This window comes from Salvelinus namaycush, chromosome 27 (assembly GCF_016432855.1).
Source record: "Salvelinus namaycush isolate Seneca chromosome 27, SaNama_1.0, whole genome shotgun sequence".
NCBI lineage: Eukaryota > Metazoa > Chordata > Actinopteri > Salmoniformes > Salmonidae > Salvelinus > Salvelinus namaycush.
The window spans coordinates 34,460,666-34,478,785 of record NC_052333.1 but is presented as its reverse complement, the minus strand read 5'-3'; the positions used below and the strand labels follow the sequence as shown (position 1 = coordinate 34,478,785).

Sequence of the window (18,120 nt, the reverse complement as noted above, 5' to 3'; positions counted from 1 at the left end):
AAGGAGCGGAGCAGGCCCTACTGTCGGGAGAAGGAGCGGAGCAGGTCCTACTGTCGGGAGAAGGAGCGGAGCGGGCCCTACTGTCGGGAGAAGGAGCGGAGCGGGCCCTACTGTCGGGAGAAGGAGCGGAGCGGGTCCTACTGTCGGGAGAAGGAGCGGAGCGGGTCCTACTGTCGGGAGAAGGAGCGGAGCGGGCCCTACTGTCGGGAGAAGGAGCGGAGCGGGCCCTACTGTCGGGAGAAGGAGCGGAGCGGGCCCTACTGTTGGGAGAAGGAGCGGAGCGGGCCCTACTGTTGGGAGAAGGAGCGGAGCGGGCCCTACTGTTGGGAGAAGGAGGGGCAGCGGGGGAAAACCATAAAAAAATGACATGACCTCCTAAAACTGGTTGTAACTCCAGTTCTGTTTGTGATATTAAGATTCTAACAACGATACTGTGTTATATAGACTTATTTAGGAAAGGTAAAGGACGGGGGGGGGGGGGGGGGCAAGACTTAAAAAATGGCAGAGTAATAAAATAATTAAAATCATGCAGTCAAAATGACTGATTTAGCGGTTCTAGTGTTAAGCTGAAGAGTCGTAAAGCAGTGCCCACATGGCCACCATGCCAGCCCAGAGGCGCCAGAAATAGCTCTCCTCTCCTTCTGTGCCCCCACTACCAACCGCCAGGCTGGTGGCTCAGAGAGGCTCGCCACGTTTGGCTGGGACCGCCGCAGTAAACAACAAGCCAGCCGCAAGCACAACAAACCACAGACCCGGCTGTACTCAACTCTGGCTGTTGTCGCCGACCCACAGCCCAAAACCACGCTCCCTCTGTGATTGACAGCATAAGAAAACCACTCAGGGATGTGGAGAGAAACCAAAACCCCGCCCACTCTGTTGTGACTGACGAGTGAGAGAAACCACTTGGGTTGATTGACAGTTCAACAAACGTTTTTGTGGCGTTAGAGTGAAGCAATGCTACAGGCTCTCAAACTACTGACTCAGATCACGCTTCCTGTGTCAACTTTGACCTCTCACGATGTGAGGCACTTTAGTCGAACCCCCTACGGAACACTGACCGACTACAAAGCGTTGCAAAGATAATGTCACAACAGATCGTTAGAGGTTATTTCCTTGACAACTTACTTTACCTAAACAGTGGCCTGTGGCATGGAATTGCAAAGTAAGCCGTCAGCTTACGACATCTGCTATGTCACGCATATGACAGCGTTATGCAGATCCAAAGTCAGAAGGTTAAGTCAAAGAACGCACAGTATGTCGATGCCTAGAAACTGCTTCTCCAATAGAAATCCCCGGTCACACTTGGAGGCGATGTCATGGCGACGTTAGCTAGCTAAGCTCACGCGTAGGAACACGTCATTGGGTCTAAGGGTTGTGTCGCGCCGAACTGCACATGTGCAGGCCGTCAAATCAAAAAGGCACTCCTTCAATATAAGGTGGGAGTAAATAACATGTTCACCTACTTAAGACATTAGCTTGAATCTAGTTTGTGCCTTTAGAAAACAAACCAAAGAAGAATTTTTCACTTCTGGTTTGTCGAGTCTGCTTCGCAAAGTGTTCCCGTAAGTATCGCAATGTTGGGCTTCTGGGTTCAGAAATTCTGTGCTCAAGTTGTCAAATGATCAAAGCATAGAGATACGCCAAAATGATGGCACTGAACAAGGCTTAGGGGCGCAGTAAAGCCAAAATGAATACATTTTATTTGAGGGTGTGTAGAGAAACCAAAATGGCAGCCCAGCTCTTGAACGGACATGCGTGCGAGGCAGGCTCACCTTGTTTTCTCCCTCGATGACAATGACGGGCACGGAGGTTGCAGGCCAGCGGTGCTTAGCAGGGAGAGGCTTGTCACAGTTCCACAGCACAATGATCTGAGACAGGAGAGAGACAGAGTGAGACAGAGAGTTGGGGAGAAAGGAAGCGACATGGAGACAGAAACAGCGATTGAGATTATAGAAGGGGTGGGGGAGTTAAAGGTGTGAGAGAGCAGGCGAAAGAGATCTCACGAGAATCACAGATATGACATTCTACAATTACACTTCATTTTAATTTACTAACCACATAACTAACTATACTAACATACTAACCCCATCGTACGTCTACAACATTTCATTATCCAATTCAAAACATATCTGACATTTAAATCCATCCAAACACCCCACAATTGAGAGCTTAAATAGGATTCCTTTTCAACAATCGCGCCTCAGATCATGTGTTACATGATGGCTACATGGGAACTGTGTGTCCCTGTGACTGACTTCACTAACATGCAAGTATACCTTGGAGTTAACCTTAACGATCCGCTTCACTTTGATACCCGTCCACATTAGTGTTGTCACGATACCAACACTTTACTCACAATACGATACCAGGCCAAGTATCACAATACAGAGTAGTATCACGATACCACAGGGGGAAAAACTATTCTGTGGCTTAGCGTCCTGTTCACCCCTTCCCCGTTTTTAAAAGGTTACACGCATGTGCTACTGGGAGAAAGGGAGGAAGGAATATACAGTTTACATACACCTTAGCCAAATACATTTAAACTCAGTTTTTCACAATTCCTGACACTTTATCCGAGTACAAATCCCCTGTCTTACATCAGTTAGGATCACCGCTTTATTTTAAGAATGTGAAATGTCAGAATAATAGTAGAGAGAATGATTTATTTCAGCTTTCATTTCTTTCATCACATTCCCAGTGGGTCAGAAGTTTACATACACTCAATTAGTATTTGGTAGCATTGCCTTTAAATTGTTTAACTTGGGTCAAATGTTTCGGGTAGCCTTCATCTAGCTTCCCACAATAAGTTGGGTGAATTTTGGCCCATTCCTCCTGACAGAGCTGGTGTAACCGAGTCAGGTTCGTAGGCCTCCTTGCTCGCACACGGTTTTTCAGTTCTGCCTATAATCTATAGGATTGAGGTCAGAGCTTTGTGATGGCCACTCCAATACCTTGACTTTGTTGTCCTTAAACCATTTTGCCACAACTTTGGAAGTATGCTTGGGGTCATTGTCCCTTTGGAAGACCCATTTGCGACCAAGCTTCAACTTCCTGACTGATGTCTTGAGATGTTGCTTCAATATATCCACATAATTTTCCTCCCTCATGATGCCATCTATTTTGTGAAGTGCACCTGTCCCTCCTGCAGCAAAGCACCCCCCACAACATGATGTTGCCACCACCGTGCTTCACGGTTGGGATGGTGTTCTTCGGCTTGCAAGCCTCTCCCTTTTTCCTCCAAACATAACGATGGTCATTATGGCCAAACAGTTCTATTTTTGTTTCAACAGACCAGAGGACATTTCTCCAAAAAGACAAATGTTTGTACCCATGTGCAGTTGCAAACCGTAATCTGGCTTTTTTATGGTGGTTTTGCAGCAGTGGCTTCATCCTTGCTGAGCGGCCTTTCAGGTTGTCTATATAGGACTCGTTTTACTGTGGATATAGACACTTTTGTAACCGTTTCCTCCAGCATCTTCACAAGGTCCTTTGCTGTTGTTCTGGGATTGATTTGCACTTTTCGCACCAAAGTACGTTAATCTCTAGGAGACAGAACACATCTCCTTCCTGAGCGGTATGACGGCTGCGTGGTCCCATGGTGTTTATACTTGCGTACTATTGTATGTACAGATGAACGTGGTACCTTCAGGCGTTTGGAAATTGCTCCCAAGGATGAACTAGACTAGGATTTTTTGCTGTAGTCTTGGCTGATTTCTTTTGATTTTCCATGATGTCAAGCAAAGAGGCACTGAGTTTGTAGGTAGGCCTTGAAATACATTCACAGGTACACCTCCAATTGACTCAAATGATGTCAATTAGCCTATCAGAAGCTTCTAAAGCCATGACATCATTTTCTGGAATTTTCCAAGCTGCTTAAAGGCACAGTCAATTTAGTGTATGTAAACTTCTGACCCACTGCAATTGTGATCCAGTGAATTATAAGTGAAATAATTTGTCTGTAAACAATTGTTGGAAAAATAACTTGTGTCATGCACAAAGTAGATGTCCTAACCGACTTGCCAAAACTATAGTTTGTTAACAAGAAATTTGTAGAGTGGTTGAAAAACAAGTTTTAATGACTCCAACCTAAGTGTATGTAAACTTCTAACTTCAACTGTACATGCATAATGATCTGCATGCCATTGTGGCAGAAAACACTGCATGAAACCCTCTACACTTCAGTTAACACAGACACACACTCCCTCACACACTTTCTCTCCCCCTCTCTCATAAAACACACGCCTCTGTCCCAAACGTACACCCTGCTCCAGACTTTAAAGTTAGGCACCAAACAGAATGTAAGGGGCACCAGAAAGAGACCGATTTTTTAAAATATAGTTAGGTTTCTATGAATCCTTTGACGCATCTGACGAGTAGCAGACCCTTCTCCTTTCTTCCTGTGCCAATCAAATGTGGATAGACCAACTGTCAAGTTACCAGGGTGATAATTAGCTAGGTAAAATGACTAAACGTTGTTTGTTATCAAACCAATAATTAGTGGGCCGGGATTAGGTTTAAACGCCCCGCTCACTTGGTTTGTAAAATTATATAAAATGACTGTGAAATAAAAACAAAACACATTTGAGCTAGAGACAAGCCATTTTCTTTGCTCTAAAGTTGCAAGCATGCCTGTCGCAAAGCTGTTTTTAAATCTCTGGCACTGCTGCGTGACAGCGAACTTGCAAAGCCTATACTCAGCTGGCCTGTGCTCTTGGTTATATCAGGGATGTATTACAATGTATTAATTTTGCTCACTCTGCACACTGCTCCAATGTATCAAATGTACAAATGTAACAGAAGACTGATCAAGGCTCCATCCCCGCTCATCAAGACTAAATGATATTTTAATAGATGTGCAGGAAGAGCAGATGGAGAGAAGCAGGTGAATGAGGGCTGGTAGGGGATAGTGCTGTGGCAGTCATTACATTTTGTCAGACCATTGAATGTCAAGCAAATAACTGTCGGTCTCACGGTAATTGACCGTTAATTAACATAAACACATTTAGCATCTCCTGTAGTCCATTTCAGAAGAACAGAATAGCGTACTCTGAGTTGTCCTTATGTTAGGCCCTGATCTGGCTATGCCATATGGACGTGGGCTACACTAGTTAATTTAGCAGACAAGATTTTCTTAGAATTTTGTGGCATTATTTAATATTATTTTATAGTATGAAGAATAAAATTGAACATAGCTGAATAAAATAGAAAGAATATTTTCTCCAAACAATTTGAGGAATGCGCACATGCGGTTATTCTGTGTTGAGCGGTTAAAGAAACAGGTCCTCCCTATATGCTTAATTTAGAGTTATTTATGCAACTTTAGTTGTGATACAAACGTTGGGCTATATGATTTGATTTTTAATACATTCTAAGGCTCCAATGATGATTTGAAAAAAGTTGCATGAAAGGCATGAGCTCTGCTTTGTTTTTTTTGTGTGCAGGCTACACACACTTCATCAGTCTCTCATTCACAATTTGACAAGCACTTGATAATGCCTCAAATTTCCCGGCGGCATCCCCTTTGTGGCCGTAATGCTGCTAAAATAAATCCATGCCTTTTGCGGCCAGTGGTCGTTGTGCTCTTGGCCGGAATATAATAATTACAATTCCCTTCTCCCGTCAGGGTGCTCCGAAGCACCTCTCACTCACATGGCTCTCTCAGATATCTAAATTCTTATTAACCAAAGCCCGTCACGTAATCGGGTCCTTCTCACAAGCTACAAGTGAAGACAGACACATTGGGGACGCAACTGCACTTATTCTTATCGAATTCCGAGGCGCATATTGAAGATGTTGGAAGAACTGTCCACATTTACTTTGTCAGCCAACAAGATGAGTAGGCCTAATGAACAACAAAAGCACTAGCCTATGTCAATCTACGATCCCCAATAGTACAAAAGTTGACTATTCTATTCTGTGCGAGAAATAAATATTCCAAACATAGTTTGGGACAGTTGTGGAATGCGATAGATCCCAAATTAATACAAGCATCAAAACACCTTTTAAAAGCAAATGAGGCTGATGAAACAGATCAGAGCATTTAGCTTAAAATGTGGATAAACTATTAGGCTATTTATTCACATTAAAACTGCAGCAATGCAAAATGCAATCAATTAGCGGGAAAACACCATTCTCAAAAGTGACCGCAAATGCGATTATGCATGTTTTTTTTTACCTTTATTTAACTAGGCAAGTCAGTTAAGAACATTAAGAACAAATTCTTATTTTCAATGACGGCCTAGGAACAGTGGGTTAAACTGCCTTGTTCAGGGGCAGAACGACAGATTTTTACCATGTCAGCTCAGGGATTCGAACTTGCAACCTTTCGGTAATTAAAAATGTAAAATGTAATTATAAAGGTGCATTTTTAATGGTGAAAATTATCTTCCCCAAACTTGAAACTCACAAGCTGCGTACAGTGACTTTGGAAAGTATTCAGACCCCTTTAATTTTTTCACATTGTTACGTTAGAGCCTTATTCTAAAATGTTTTAAATCGTTTTTTCCTCATCAATCTACACACAACACCCCTTAATGACAAACCAAAAACAGGATTTTATAAAAAATTAAAAACTGAAATATCACATTTACATAAATATTCAGACCCTTTACTCAGTACTTTGTTGAAGCACCTTTGGCAGCGATTACAGAGTCTTCTTGGGTATGACGCTACAAGCTTGGCACACCTGTATTTGAGAAGTTTCATTCTTCTCTGCAGATCCTCTCAAGCTCTGTCAGGTTGGATGGGGAGCATTGCTGCACAGCTATTTTCAGGTCTCTCCAGAGATGTTTGATTGGGTTCAAGTCCGGGCTCTGGCTGGGACACTCAAGGACATTCAGAGACTTGTACCGAAGCCACTCCTGTGTTGTCTTGGCTGTGTGCTTAGGGTCTTTGTCCTGTTGGAAGGTGAACCTTTGCCCCAGTCTGAGGTCCTGAGCGCTCTGGAGCAGGATTTCATCAAGGATCTCACTGTACCTTGCTTTGTTCATTTTTGCCTCGATCCTGACTAGTCTCCCAATCCCTGCCACTGAAAACATCCCCATAGCATGATGCTGCCACCACTATGCTTCCCTGTGGGGATGGTGCCAGGTTTCCTCCAGACGTGTTGCTTGGCATTCAGGCCAAAGAGTTCAATCTTGGTTTCATCAGACCAGAGAATCTTGTTCCTCATGGTCTGAGAGTCTGTAGGTGCCTTTTGGCAAACTCCAAGCGGGCTGTCATGTGCCTTTTACTGAGATGTAGCTTCCGTCTGGCCACTCTACAATAAAGGCCTGATTGGTGGAGTGCTGCAGAGATTGTTGTCTTTCTGGAAGGTTCACCCATCTCCACAGAGGAACTCTAGAGCTCTGTGAGAGTGACCATTAGGTTCTCGGTCACCTCCCTGACCAAGGCCCTTCTCCCCCGATTTCGCTGTTTGGCCGGGCAGCCAGCTCTAGGAAGAGTCTTGGTGGTTCCAAACTTCTTCCATTTAAGAATGATGGACGCCACTGTGTTCTTGGGGAACTTCAATGCTGCAGAAATGTTTTGCTACCCTTCCCCAGATCTGTGCCTTGACACAATCCTGTCAGAGCTCTACGGAGAATTCCTTCGACCTCATGCACTGTCAATTGTGGGACCTTATATAGACAGGTGTGTGCCTTTCCAAATCATGTCCAACCAATTTAATTTACCACAGGTGGACTCCAATCAAGTTGTAGAAATATCTCAAGAATGATCAATAGAAACAGGATGCACCTGATCTCAACTTATTTCAAGTCTCAGAGCAAAGGGTCTGAATACTTTTTATTTGTCATAAATGTGCAAAATGTCTAAAAACCAGTTGTTGCTTTGTCATTATGAGGTATTGTGTGTTTTTTATTTTATTTAATCCATTTTAGAATAAGGCTGTAACATAACAAAATGTGGAAAAAGGTCAAGGGGTCTAAATACTGTATGTATGCCAGTTAGGCTCTACACCCGTTGCAAAGCGGATTAATGTGCTTAATTTTAAGAAGTTATTGGGCCACTTATCAAAACATATAGGCCTATGGGCTAGGCTACATGAGGTGTGTGACTATGACTTTAAAAAGTAGCACAAAAAAAGTCATGCACTGTGCCTTACTGCACACAAGATGGGCATCATTCACAAGTGACAATATATCATTCACAAGTGATAGGTTAATATTGTCACCCATCAGACTAATCTTGATTTAATATTTTCTTTACATATATACTACATGACCAAAAGTATGTGGACACCTGCTCGCCGAACACCTCATTCCAAAATCATTGGTATTGATATTTGGTCCCCGCTTTGCTGCTTTAACAGGCTCTACTCTTCTGGGAAGGCTTTCCACTAGATGTTGGAACATTGCTGCGGGGACTTGCTTCCATTCAGCCACAAGAGCATTAGTGTGAGGCCGGGCACTGATATTGGGCGATTAGGCCTGGCTCGCAGTCGGCGTTCCAATTAATCCCAAAGGTGTTCGATGGGGTTGAGGTCAGGGCTCTTTGCATGCCAGTCAAGTTATTCCACACCGATCTTAACCGCCGGTGTGGTGGTAATACGGTCACCTTAACAGTACGGAATGCGGCTGATATGCACATGAAAGTGAAGTGGACATTATTGGATCGGTGAATACAAGAGACTAGTAGTTGCTGTTGCTTAAAAAATGTACTGAATTTATAAACAACTGACTTCATAACAATTTTTTAAACAGCTGCCAGCGGGTTATTTAGCTCGGTAGGGCCGAAAATGTTGGTAGTATCACATGAAACGGTACTACGGTATTCTAAAATGTTGGTATCATAAGTTCAGTGTATCATGTATGTGTGTTTCAGTATGAGTGTGTGTATATGTGTGCCAGTGATGTGAGCAACAGACACAGTTCCTCTGTAAAACTGTGGAACACACGCACTCACAGCAGGAAGTCCACAATCTCTGCATGCATGTCTCTGCCAGTGCCGTCTCAAAAGCTTTTTTGCTCCCAATTCTCTCCCCACCCTCTCTCTCTCTCCCCCCCTTTACTCTCTTTCATTCTCTCCCTCCCTCCCCTCCCATTCATTTATTTATATCCCTCTTCTCCACTTCCCGGCTCCCTCAACATGGAAGTCTTTGTGGGCTGAGAGTGAGATGATGTAAATGTTGATACTTTTCTTATGTACCTGGCTCTCCGTTTTGCATAGGGAGCCTGCAATCTAGAATACAAAGCATTTCTATATAGAAGGGAGGGTTGCACACCTCCCTACACATTTAAGAAGCATTAGGGAGTGTGTAACACACTATAGTAGACACAGCTATCGGACTTTGGTTTAATTCCCCCAGCCCTGGTTAAAACCAATACTTCTTGTATCCAGCTGGGCCACGGGGCTTTCAGACACGCATGCAGACAGAGAGAGAGATGACCAATCGGTACAGACCACCTTTCGAATTCAATCCATGTGAGTTAACGCTGACGTGGTAGAGAGAGAGGTTGCTTATCCACTGGTGCTTGAGAAGATGTCCTTTTGTCTCGGCAATGATGCCACGAAATCCCTCACAGTTGGAGTAATATTGGGTTTCGGGAGAGTTCCGACAATTGAAGGAGCAGGAATGTGCACACACACAAACACGTTTGTGGCTTCTTACCTGTGCACAGTACTGTGATTTGGCAACAGACACCAGCAGCTTGAGGATGGGCTGGGATTGGGAGACCAGGGGGGTGACTGCGTGGATGACTGCCGTGAACTTGGGGTACGGTTTTATACCTGGAACATAAAACAGGTCAAAACGTACAGTATTACTGGTAAGGTTTGATACCTACATTACAGACAAACATGATATTTGTTCAAGTTGGATGGCTGGAACACAGACAAGCATAAAGTAGGATATTGACATCACTCGGTCTATAACTGAACAAAGGGACAAAACTATTGGTGATTCTCAGAAGTTCAGCCTCTAGGTACATTTCTTCGCCAAATCATCAGTTTGTTCAAAGTCATTATCCTCAATTACAGCAGGCATAAAAAAAACAACCTTTTCTGTGAGAAATCATTCTAAACTAGACCTAAAAATGGTTCGTTCTCTGTATGTTTTCACATTGTAGTTATTGGTGGCTAGGCTTCAGTATTTACTTGTAGGCCATGCTTACATAAACGGCTGATTTATGACGTTATTATTTACGAGATGAAAGGAGACTCCTTATTAAATGATTGATCTCACTAGGTGTCCAATTCATATCCAGAACACAAAATCATTTTAAACTAAGGGGTAGAGGCATTGGCTCCTCATAATAACATATTGGATTCAGAGTGTCATTACGAGATCGATTCCCCTGTTTTATCGGTCTCATTTAGTCCTCCAACACTCCACCTTGTCTCTTTAAAACCTCCACATGCTTAATTGGTTGACTGTGAAAAACAAATGAAACTCACCGCGGGGTAATCCGTGCTCGTCACCCCGCGATAATTGCGCCTCGCGCCGAGGTGCTCGATCAAAAGGGTTGTGTATTGAGGGAGCTGACTACATCGACGAGATGACAATAGAGTTGCAGAGGTGAGAGTCCCAAATAGCACCCTATCCCCTTCACGGTGCACTAGTTTTGAGCTGGGCCTATAGGGCTCTGGGTCAGAAGTAGTGCACTACATAGGGAATAGGCAGCCATTTGGGACGCGTTAAAAGGCCTCTGAGGTCACAGATTGTTACAGAGGCGCAGTTTGTGTTGGTGAACTGGCGCAGCGGTGTATGCCGTGCGCACTGAGTGAAACGAACGACTGACTGACCATTAGACGTGTCAACGGGCCCTAATGCGAGCATCAATCAAGGGTCGTTCGAGTAACACGCCGTTATAGCCACCGTAACAAGTCAATTGATCTCGTGGGACAGCGTCTCGGCTACGTAGTCATTTAAGACTCTGTCACAGCTGGAATCCGAGGTTCTAGAAACAGACGCTTGTCATTTTAAAAAACAAAAAACATTTGGACGGGGTTAGCAGTATATCACAGGCTAAGGGAAATGTTTAAGAAGACACAAGGACTCTACCCATAACATAGACAGCATGTACCCACTACTTGACCAAATACACAACAAAATGAGATGAGATATTCTGGTGTGGCAAGGTAACTTCCCTTGTGTAACCCTAGTATGTCTATAGCTCAAGACAAATCGGTAAAGGACTGCTGTTACACAGACACTGAACGACTGGTGCTACCATGCAATGAATGCGATGGATGGAGGAGTGGAGTTTTTCCCGAGCCAATGTGTCCCTGCTTGGGCTTGCTCTTTGGGATCCAGAACGGGTAACTGTAAAAAGCACTCTGTGACAACAGCTGGTGTGAAAAGGCCATACAAATACATTGGATTGATTGGTTGATTGAGAGGAGGGGGGGTACTCACCTAGGGCGGCGTAGTAGAAGGGGAAGTCTCCCAGGTGGGCAGAGTACTGTGGCAGGGCGAAGAGCCCCCCTGGGTGGCTGTTCCACATCAAGGTGCTCCTGGACTCCTGCTGCAGCACCCGGTCCTGGATGATCTGAGGGCAAGAGGAGATGGGCAGAGGTTAAACCAGTCCCTCCAACAGAACATTCCTAGACACTAAAACGCCAGTCACTCAAAACAGATACACTGGAGGTTCTACTATTCATTCATACCCCACTATATTATTAGCATTAGGTGTGTGTCCAGTAGAGAGAAACATTCTGAACGTTGCAGATAGCTGCATAATGTAATAAACCAGAGTTCCCCAGCCCTCTTCCTGGAGAGCTACCGTCCTGTAGGTGTTCGCTCCAACGCTAATCTAGCGCACCTCGTTCTAATAATTAGCGGGTTGAGAAGCTGAATCGGGTTAGTTACAACTGGGGTTGGATTGAAAACCTAAAGGAGAGTAGCTCTCCAGGAACAGGGTTGGAGAACCCTAGAGTAGACTGACCCTGTTTAGTACTCTTTAGATCAGGGTTTCCCAAACTTGATTACCATACTTTATTTCTTGCCTTTATTTATATCCGCAATGCTCAAACGTTTCAGCCACTTGATGAAGCCCCAGTAATACAGCGAGACCTCTAACAGGAGCCGCTTACATACAAGACATCCAAATAAACCTGGAACTCAGTACCAGTATGGGCAGCAGTCAGTCATACAAATAGAAGCTGTGCCCAAAACGTACTTCACGCACGAAAGAACAAACCAGTTCAGTGGTACATACAGTGAAACACCAGTCACTCCAATGAGGAGTCCATTCCCCTTACAAATAGACCCCAAATAGTCACTCACACATCCAAACACCAATACCAGACTGGCCATTTTCCCCTGTTGCTTTCTGAGGTGGGGGATGCAAGTGGCTGCTGCTGTGGTATCGAGGCACGACAGAAAGCGATATTACCGCTGTGCCCTTGAGCAAGTGCTAAATCGCTTCCGTAAAACGTACGCAGGTTTGTAGTCGTGTTTTTAGGCTCTCTATTGAATCCTACGGTGGCGGAATAGGTGGCGGGGTGACTTGGCCGTTGGCCTGGTAACAACGCGTAACGTCTCGGGTGGTTGTGGATGGAAAGCGACGGTGGGCGGTTCGAGAAGGGAGCTAATAATACCGCTTGGAGGGGTCCGTCTTTGTTTATTTAGCTCCCCGTTAGCTTTCGCAGAAGCAACTCGTCCTGGGGTCCACAAAAAAATAAACACGACAAGCAACAAAACACTTATGCACCGATAGACAAGGACCGTCACAAAATTTGAAATAAACCTATTCAAACAACTCAAAAGAAATTATACAAACAATAAAACTAAAAATGTGTGTTAAGAGTGTGTGTCCCCTCACAGTCCCCACTGTTCCATGAGATGTTGTTTAATCTGTTTTTTTAAAAGGTATTTGGCTGTTTGCTGGAGTAATAGGAGATGGGAGTTCCACGCGATCATGGCGCTGTAGAATACTTTAATAATATTGACAAAGCAATATCAAAATTAATCTGCAGAGGTGGGGATAAGAAACGAGAGGCGGTTTTCCACTGCTACGGCCCCTCAGGCCAGTCAATAACCATTTGCCTCAGCCCAACAGATTAACTTGGAATCCTTTAGCCTCTCGATAAAAAGCACTCACCACCTTAAAACGAGGGCCTTAAGACCTTATGAAGGGCTATTTTTCCTGCATGACTGAACTCATTCCCCTTGAGCGTCCTAGCTGAGCATGATGGATGACTCAATCTAGCCTCCCAACAGCTAAAATCAGCCAATTAGGAGGATAATAGATAAATCCGCTCTGTTTTGGAAACACACTGTAATTCCGTTTAATAGGTGTGCCGGGAATCGTCAGGAACAGGGAAGGCTCCGTTGGCTTTGTGATTGGTCAAAACGTCTCGACTTCCTGAGAGGAAACGCAACGTGATTGGTTGGGCTTGTTCTCTTGCCTGTTTACTCGCTCACCAACTCAGCCGCCCGCCACACAGGCGCTGGTTTCTGTGAGTGTGTGAAGTTGTGAGAGGATGACACAGGGAGTGTGTGAGGAGAGAGATTGTGTGTGTGTGTGTATCGGCCTAGATCTGCAGCCGACTGAGCGTGACACGGCCGAATGAATAACCCATGCCGCTCGTTATCTCGGGAGCTGCCAAGGCAACTGCATTAACATACACTACATGAACAAAAGTATGTGGACACCTGCTCTAATTCCAAGATCATGGGCAATAAAATGGAGTTGGTCCCCCCATTGCTGCTTTAACAGCCTTCACTCTTCTGGGAAGGATTTCCACTCGGTGTTAGTACATTGCTGCAGGGAGATGCTTCCATTCAGCCACAAGAACATTAGTGAGGTTGGGCACTGATGTTGGGCAATTAGGCCTGGCTCGCAGTCGGTGTTCCAATTCATTCCAAAGGTGTTCGATGGGGTTGAGGTCAGGGCTCTGTGCTGTAGCATTAAGATGTCCCTTTACTGGAACTAAGGGGCCAAGCCCGAACCATGAAAAAAACAGTTCCAGACCATTTTTCCTCCTCCACCAAACTTTATAGTTGGCACTATGCATTAGGGCAGGTAGTGGTCTCTTGGCATCCGACCAAGCCCAGACTCGTCCATGGTGAAGTGTGATTCATCACTCCAGAGAACATGTTTCCACTGCTCCAGTCCAATGGTGGCGAGCTTTACACCACTCCGGCCGACGCTTGGCATTGCGCATGGTGATCTTGTGCTTTGGTGCGCGTGCTCGGCCATGGAGACCCATTTTAGGAAGTTCCTGACGAACAGTTCTTGTGCTGACGTTGCTTCCAGAGGCAGTTGGGAACTCGGTAGTGAGTGTTGCAACCGAGGAGAGACAATTTTTATGCCCTATGCGCTTCAGCACTCTACGGTCCCGTTCTGTGAGCTTGTGTGGCCCACCACTTCGCGGCTGAACCGTTGTTGCTCCTAGACGTTTCCACTTCACAATAACAGCACTTACAGTTGACCGGGGCAGCTCTAGCAGGGCAGAAATTTGACAAACTGACTTGTTGGAAAGGTGGCATCCTATGACGGTGCCACGCTGAAAGTCACTGAGCTCTTCAGAAAGGCCATTCTAATGCCAATGTTTGTCTATGGAGATTGCATGGCTGTGTGCTCGATTTTATACACCTCTCGGCAACAGGTGTGGCTGAGATAGCCCGAAGCGACTAATTTGAAGGTGTGTCCACATACTTTTGAATATATAGTGTGTCACCCCCCCGTATCTCCCTTGAACACATTCGGCACATAAACAACAAAACGGTAAGTCACCCGGGCTGTGCCGTGTTACATTGTCCCCCGCCCTCCTCCCCACCTGAGCACAGAGTGACAGCACGTCAGTGGGGTTAAGCCTGGGTGCCACCGCCGAGCTGGTGCCCAAACACTGAGACGGATGGAGACCTGTGTGTGAGATCGCAGCAATCCCAGGTTGAGACTAGTAGAGATAAAAGTGATTGACGCGACAGATTAAAGATGTCCATCGGGTTGGTGCGGCTAGCATGAATACTCAGATAGACGATATGGATGAGATTGTGGGGCGTGATGCTAGTTTTGCTCCAAGGCTGTGTAGAAAATAGAGATACATTTGAGATTGGTGCCATGCTATGGCGTAGACCAGGGGGTAGGCAATTAGATTCAGCTGCGGGCCAAATTTGGGAACGGAGCATAATTATAATCATTTGTACACTGCAAATTGACACCAACTAACCCCAAAAAGAGACTGTATTCGAAAATAACTACCATTTATTTCATACCTTGATTACATTGAGACACAATCACACTTTTTTTAATTCATGGGACTACTTTCTTAAATGAAACTTGAATTTTTTTGCTGAATTCCTGGTGATTCTAGTCTTTTTTTACCGCCTAAAAAAAATCGCTTGCCGGGCGGTTTTGGCATGCTGGCCGCCTGTTGCCGACCCCTGGTGTAGACTGTGCCCTATGAGCGCAAGACGTCGAAAAGACGTTGAGGACGTAAATTAGGTTGAAAAGACATTAAAAAATATATATATTTTCAACGTCTTGTGCTCATAGGATGATGCATTTGCAATCGTAGCGTGAGGTGTGCGGATGGCTGGTGGCGTGAGGATGGCTGGTAGTGTGTGGATGGCTGGTGGTGTGTGGATGGCTGGTGGTGTGTGGATGGCTGGTGGTGTAAGGCCAGTCTAGCATGAAATAGACACTTGGGAATAAACAGAGAGATTGCAGTGAGGCTAGCGTGACATTGGAACTCTGGAAGACAGAGGGAGATTGATAGCCGAGGAGACGGAGAGAGAAAATGAGAAAGAAAGTGTGTGTGTGTGTGGGTGTGTGTTTTCTGTGTGTCTGTGTGTGTGTGTGTGTGTGTGTGTGTGTGTGTGTGTGTGTGTGTGTGTGTGTGTGTGTGTGTGTGTCTGTGTGTGTGTCTCACCTCCAGAGTAGTCAGCACAATCTTCTCCATGGAGGAGAAGTAGGCCTCCCACAGGAACTGGGTCTGCTGCCTCAGAGCTAGGATCTTATCCTGATGGATGGAGCGCACCGTGGACGGGATCTGGAGGAGGACAGGAGGGGGACATTGTTAGATAGAGGGGCTGGAGAGAGGAGCGTGGGGGGGGGGGGGGGGGGGGTGGTGAAGGAGGGGACAACGCGCCATGGTCGGGTCAGAGAGAGGGGAGGGATAGAGGGAGGGAGGAGGGAAACGGAGCGACTAGGAAACGACCGTTTGAATTTTCTGTTGCAAAATGTTTTGCTAAGGTGTGTCTAGCCTCTAATGAATACGACCCCGGGCTGAGAGACACAGTCCGTGAGTGCACTCTCCGATTCATTGCGCTAACGCTAGTTATCATTGGCGTGCGAAACTAACTCCAACGTCCTTCATATTGCACGCAGAGACATATAAATGGTATCCACGAGTTCACCTGACTCTGAAGTAGAATCTTGCCGTATCCCTTTAAAAGGGGTTGAGGTGGTGGTTACGGGGATGGGGAGGGGTGTGCGTCGTACCTGCAGCAGGAGCCTCTCGTCCCCGATGACGGCCGCCGTGTTCCAGTTGATGATCTCAGAGAAGGGCAGCTCCCAACCGTTACTCAGCATCACAGGCACACAGGCTGCCTAAAGACAGAGATGCACAACATGGGGAGAGAGGGAGAGAGAGAACAATAGATTAGGGACACGGAGAGAGGCGTGGAGCAGAGATAGAACATTTTTTGAAACAGACTTGGAAATCGATACAATAAAACAGCACACAGTTGGAGAGAGAGAGAGAGAGAACGAGACAGCAAAAAGAGAGAGAGAGAAAAAAGAGCAAGAGAGGGAGAGGTAACCAAGCAGAGGCTGGCCTTTGGCAGTGGCGAAGTAGAGGAGACTTAATGGAGGGGTAGAGGAAAGGCGAGAAGAGGAGAACAGCTGGTGCAGTGTGATGAGAGTTTGACTTAATGACAGCCCTGTCAATCAGGGGTCATAAAGGTGTCAGCTACCGGCCCCCGGGCCCTGCTTTCGCTCTCACACTCTAAATCTCTCCTACAAACACACACACTAATACAAGTGGAGGCTCTTGCATTCACACTCACATCTGACTCGCACACACACTCACCAAGGTAGACAAACACACACACACACACTCTCTCTCGATGAGTGGAGAGGCTAGGAGATCTAGACTGAGTGGTGTGAGTCAGAGTGAAAGCATAGGAGAGAGGAGAGAGATACAAGTGCATACTTTCTGTGGAGAAGTGTGCACTAATATCAGAGGTGATAAGTGTGGAAGTAGACAGTGGGAGAGGTGCACAGGTGTGTGACAGGTGTGAAAGGTATAGGCTGTGAAGTGTGCACCGGTTGGCTCGAATCTGACAAGTGGATACGCTGTAGGTTGGGATTGAAGGGCACAAGTATGCAGCTGTCGAGTGGTACCTGGAAAGTGCATATGGAGCGGGAGTAAGTGCTTAAAAGGTGTGTGGTAAGCGTGGGGCATAGGAGAGGTTATGAGCGTTCTGTGGTGTGTGTCAAAGAAATGGCATTGGCACATTGGCAATACATTGAGGAGACGTATGGAGTGGGAGTACGTGCGGTAACAAAGTACGTATATAAGAGAGTGTAAGGGTTCTGTGATACTCGGAGGAGATTAAATTGAGTGGGTAGGACAGAGGGAGTAGAAATGCATTTGCTGTGTAAAGAGTGAAGTTGCAATGAATGGGGTTTCACTGTGTGAGAAAGACAGCGCGGGAACTCAGGCATAGCACAGCACAGGAGTGAAGGGAAAAAATGTGATAGTTACATAGCACAATATAATTTTTGGACTATATATATTATATCGATACTTTGACGCCACCTATCGATTTGTAAGGTAGCATTAGTTTGAACTAGTCTGCTGTACCTGCGTCAAAAACGCCAGTATTTTTCATCTTATAGCTTGTTCTCCATCTTCTTTTTAAACAGTGAGCCAACATGGTGTCGGCACTTTTCTTTCCATGACTGGTCAGAACTACATTTTCTCGTGCTCTTTCTCGTCTCCGCAGCAGACATATAGTGAGAAATAATGTTTGGAACATCAAATCGCAATACATATAGAACTGGTGAGAATCGCAATACATATCGTATCGGCACCTCAGTATCGTGATATCGCATCGTGAGGTCCCTGGCTAATCGCAGCCCTACAGCACAGGTATTGGGATACATACTGTGCCTTCTGAAAGTATTCAGACCCCTTGACCTTTCCTACATTTTGTTAGGTTACAGCCTT

The 18,120-nt window shown here is 45.5% G+C and overlaps 1 protein-coding gene across 1 annotated transcript in view; it reads right to left on the bottom strand.

Annotated features, from left to right (window-relative positions):
• The window catches only part of LOC120022446 (exostosin-1b-like), a 120,119-nt gene that overhangs the window by 26,769 nt on the left and 75,230 nt on the right, over positions 1 to 18,120 (bottom strand). Inside the window, exons 3-7 of the mRNA XM_038966349.1 lie at positions 16,389 to 16,496; positions 15,817 to 15,936; positions 11,354 to 11,486; positions 9,608 to 9,726; positions 1,773 to 1,868 (exon numbers count right to left, since the gene is read on the bottom strand). Coding sequence (XP_038822277.1) covers positions 1,773 to 1,868; positions 9,608 to 9,726; positions 11,354 to 11,486; positions 15,817 to 15,936; positions 16,389 to 16,496 — 576 coding nt within the window. The remainder of the gene's footprint in view (positions 1 to 1,772; positions 1,869 to 9,607; positions 9,727 to 11,353; positions 11,487 to 15,816; positions 15,937 to 16,388; positions 16,497 to 18,120) is intronic.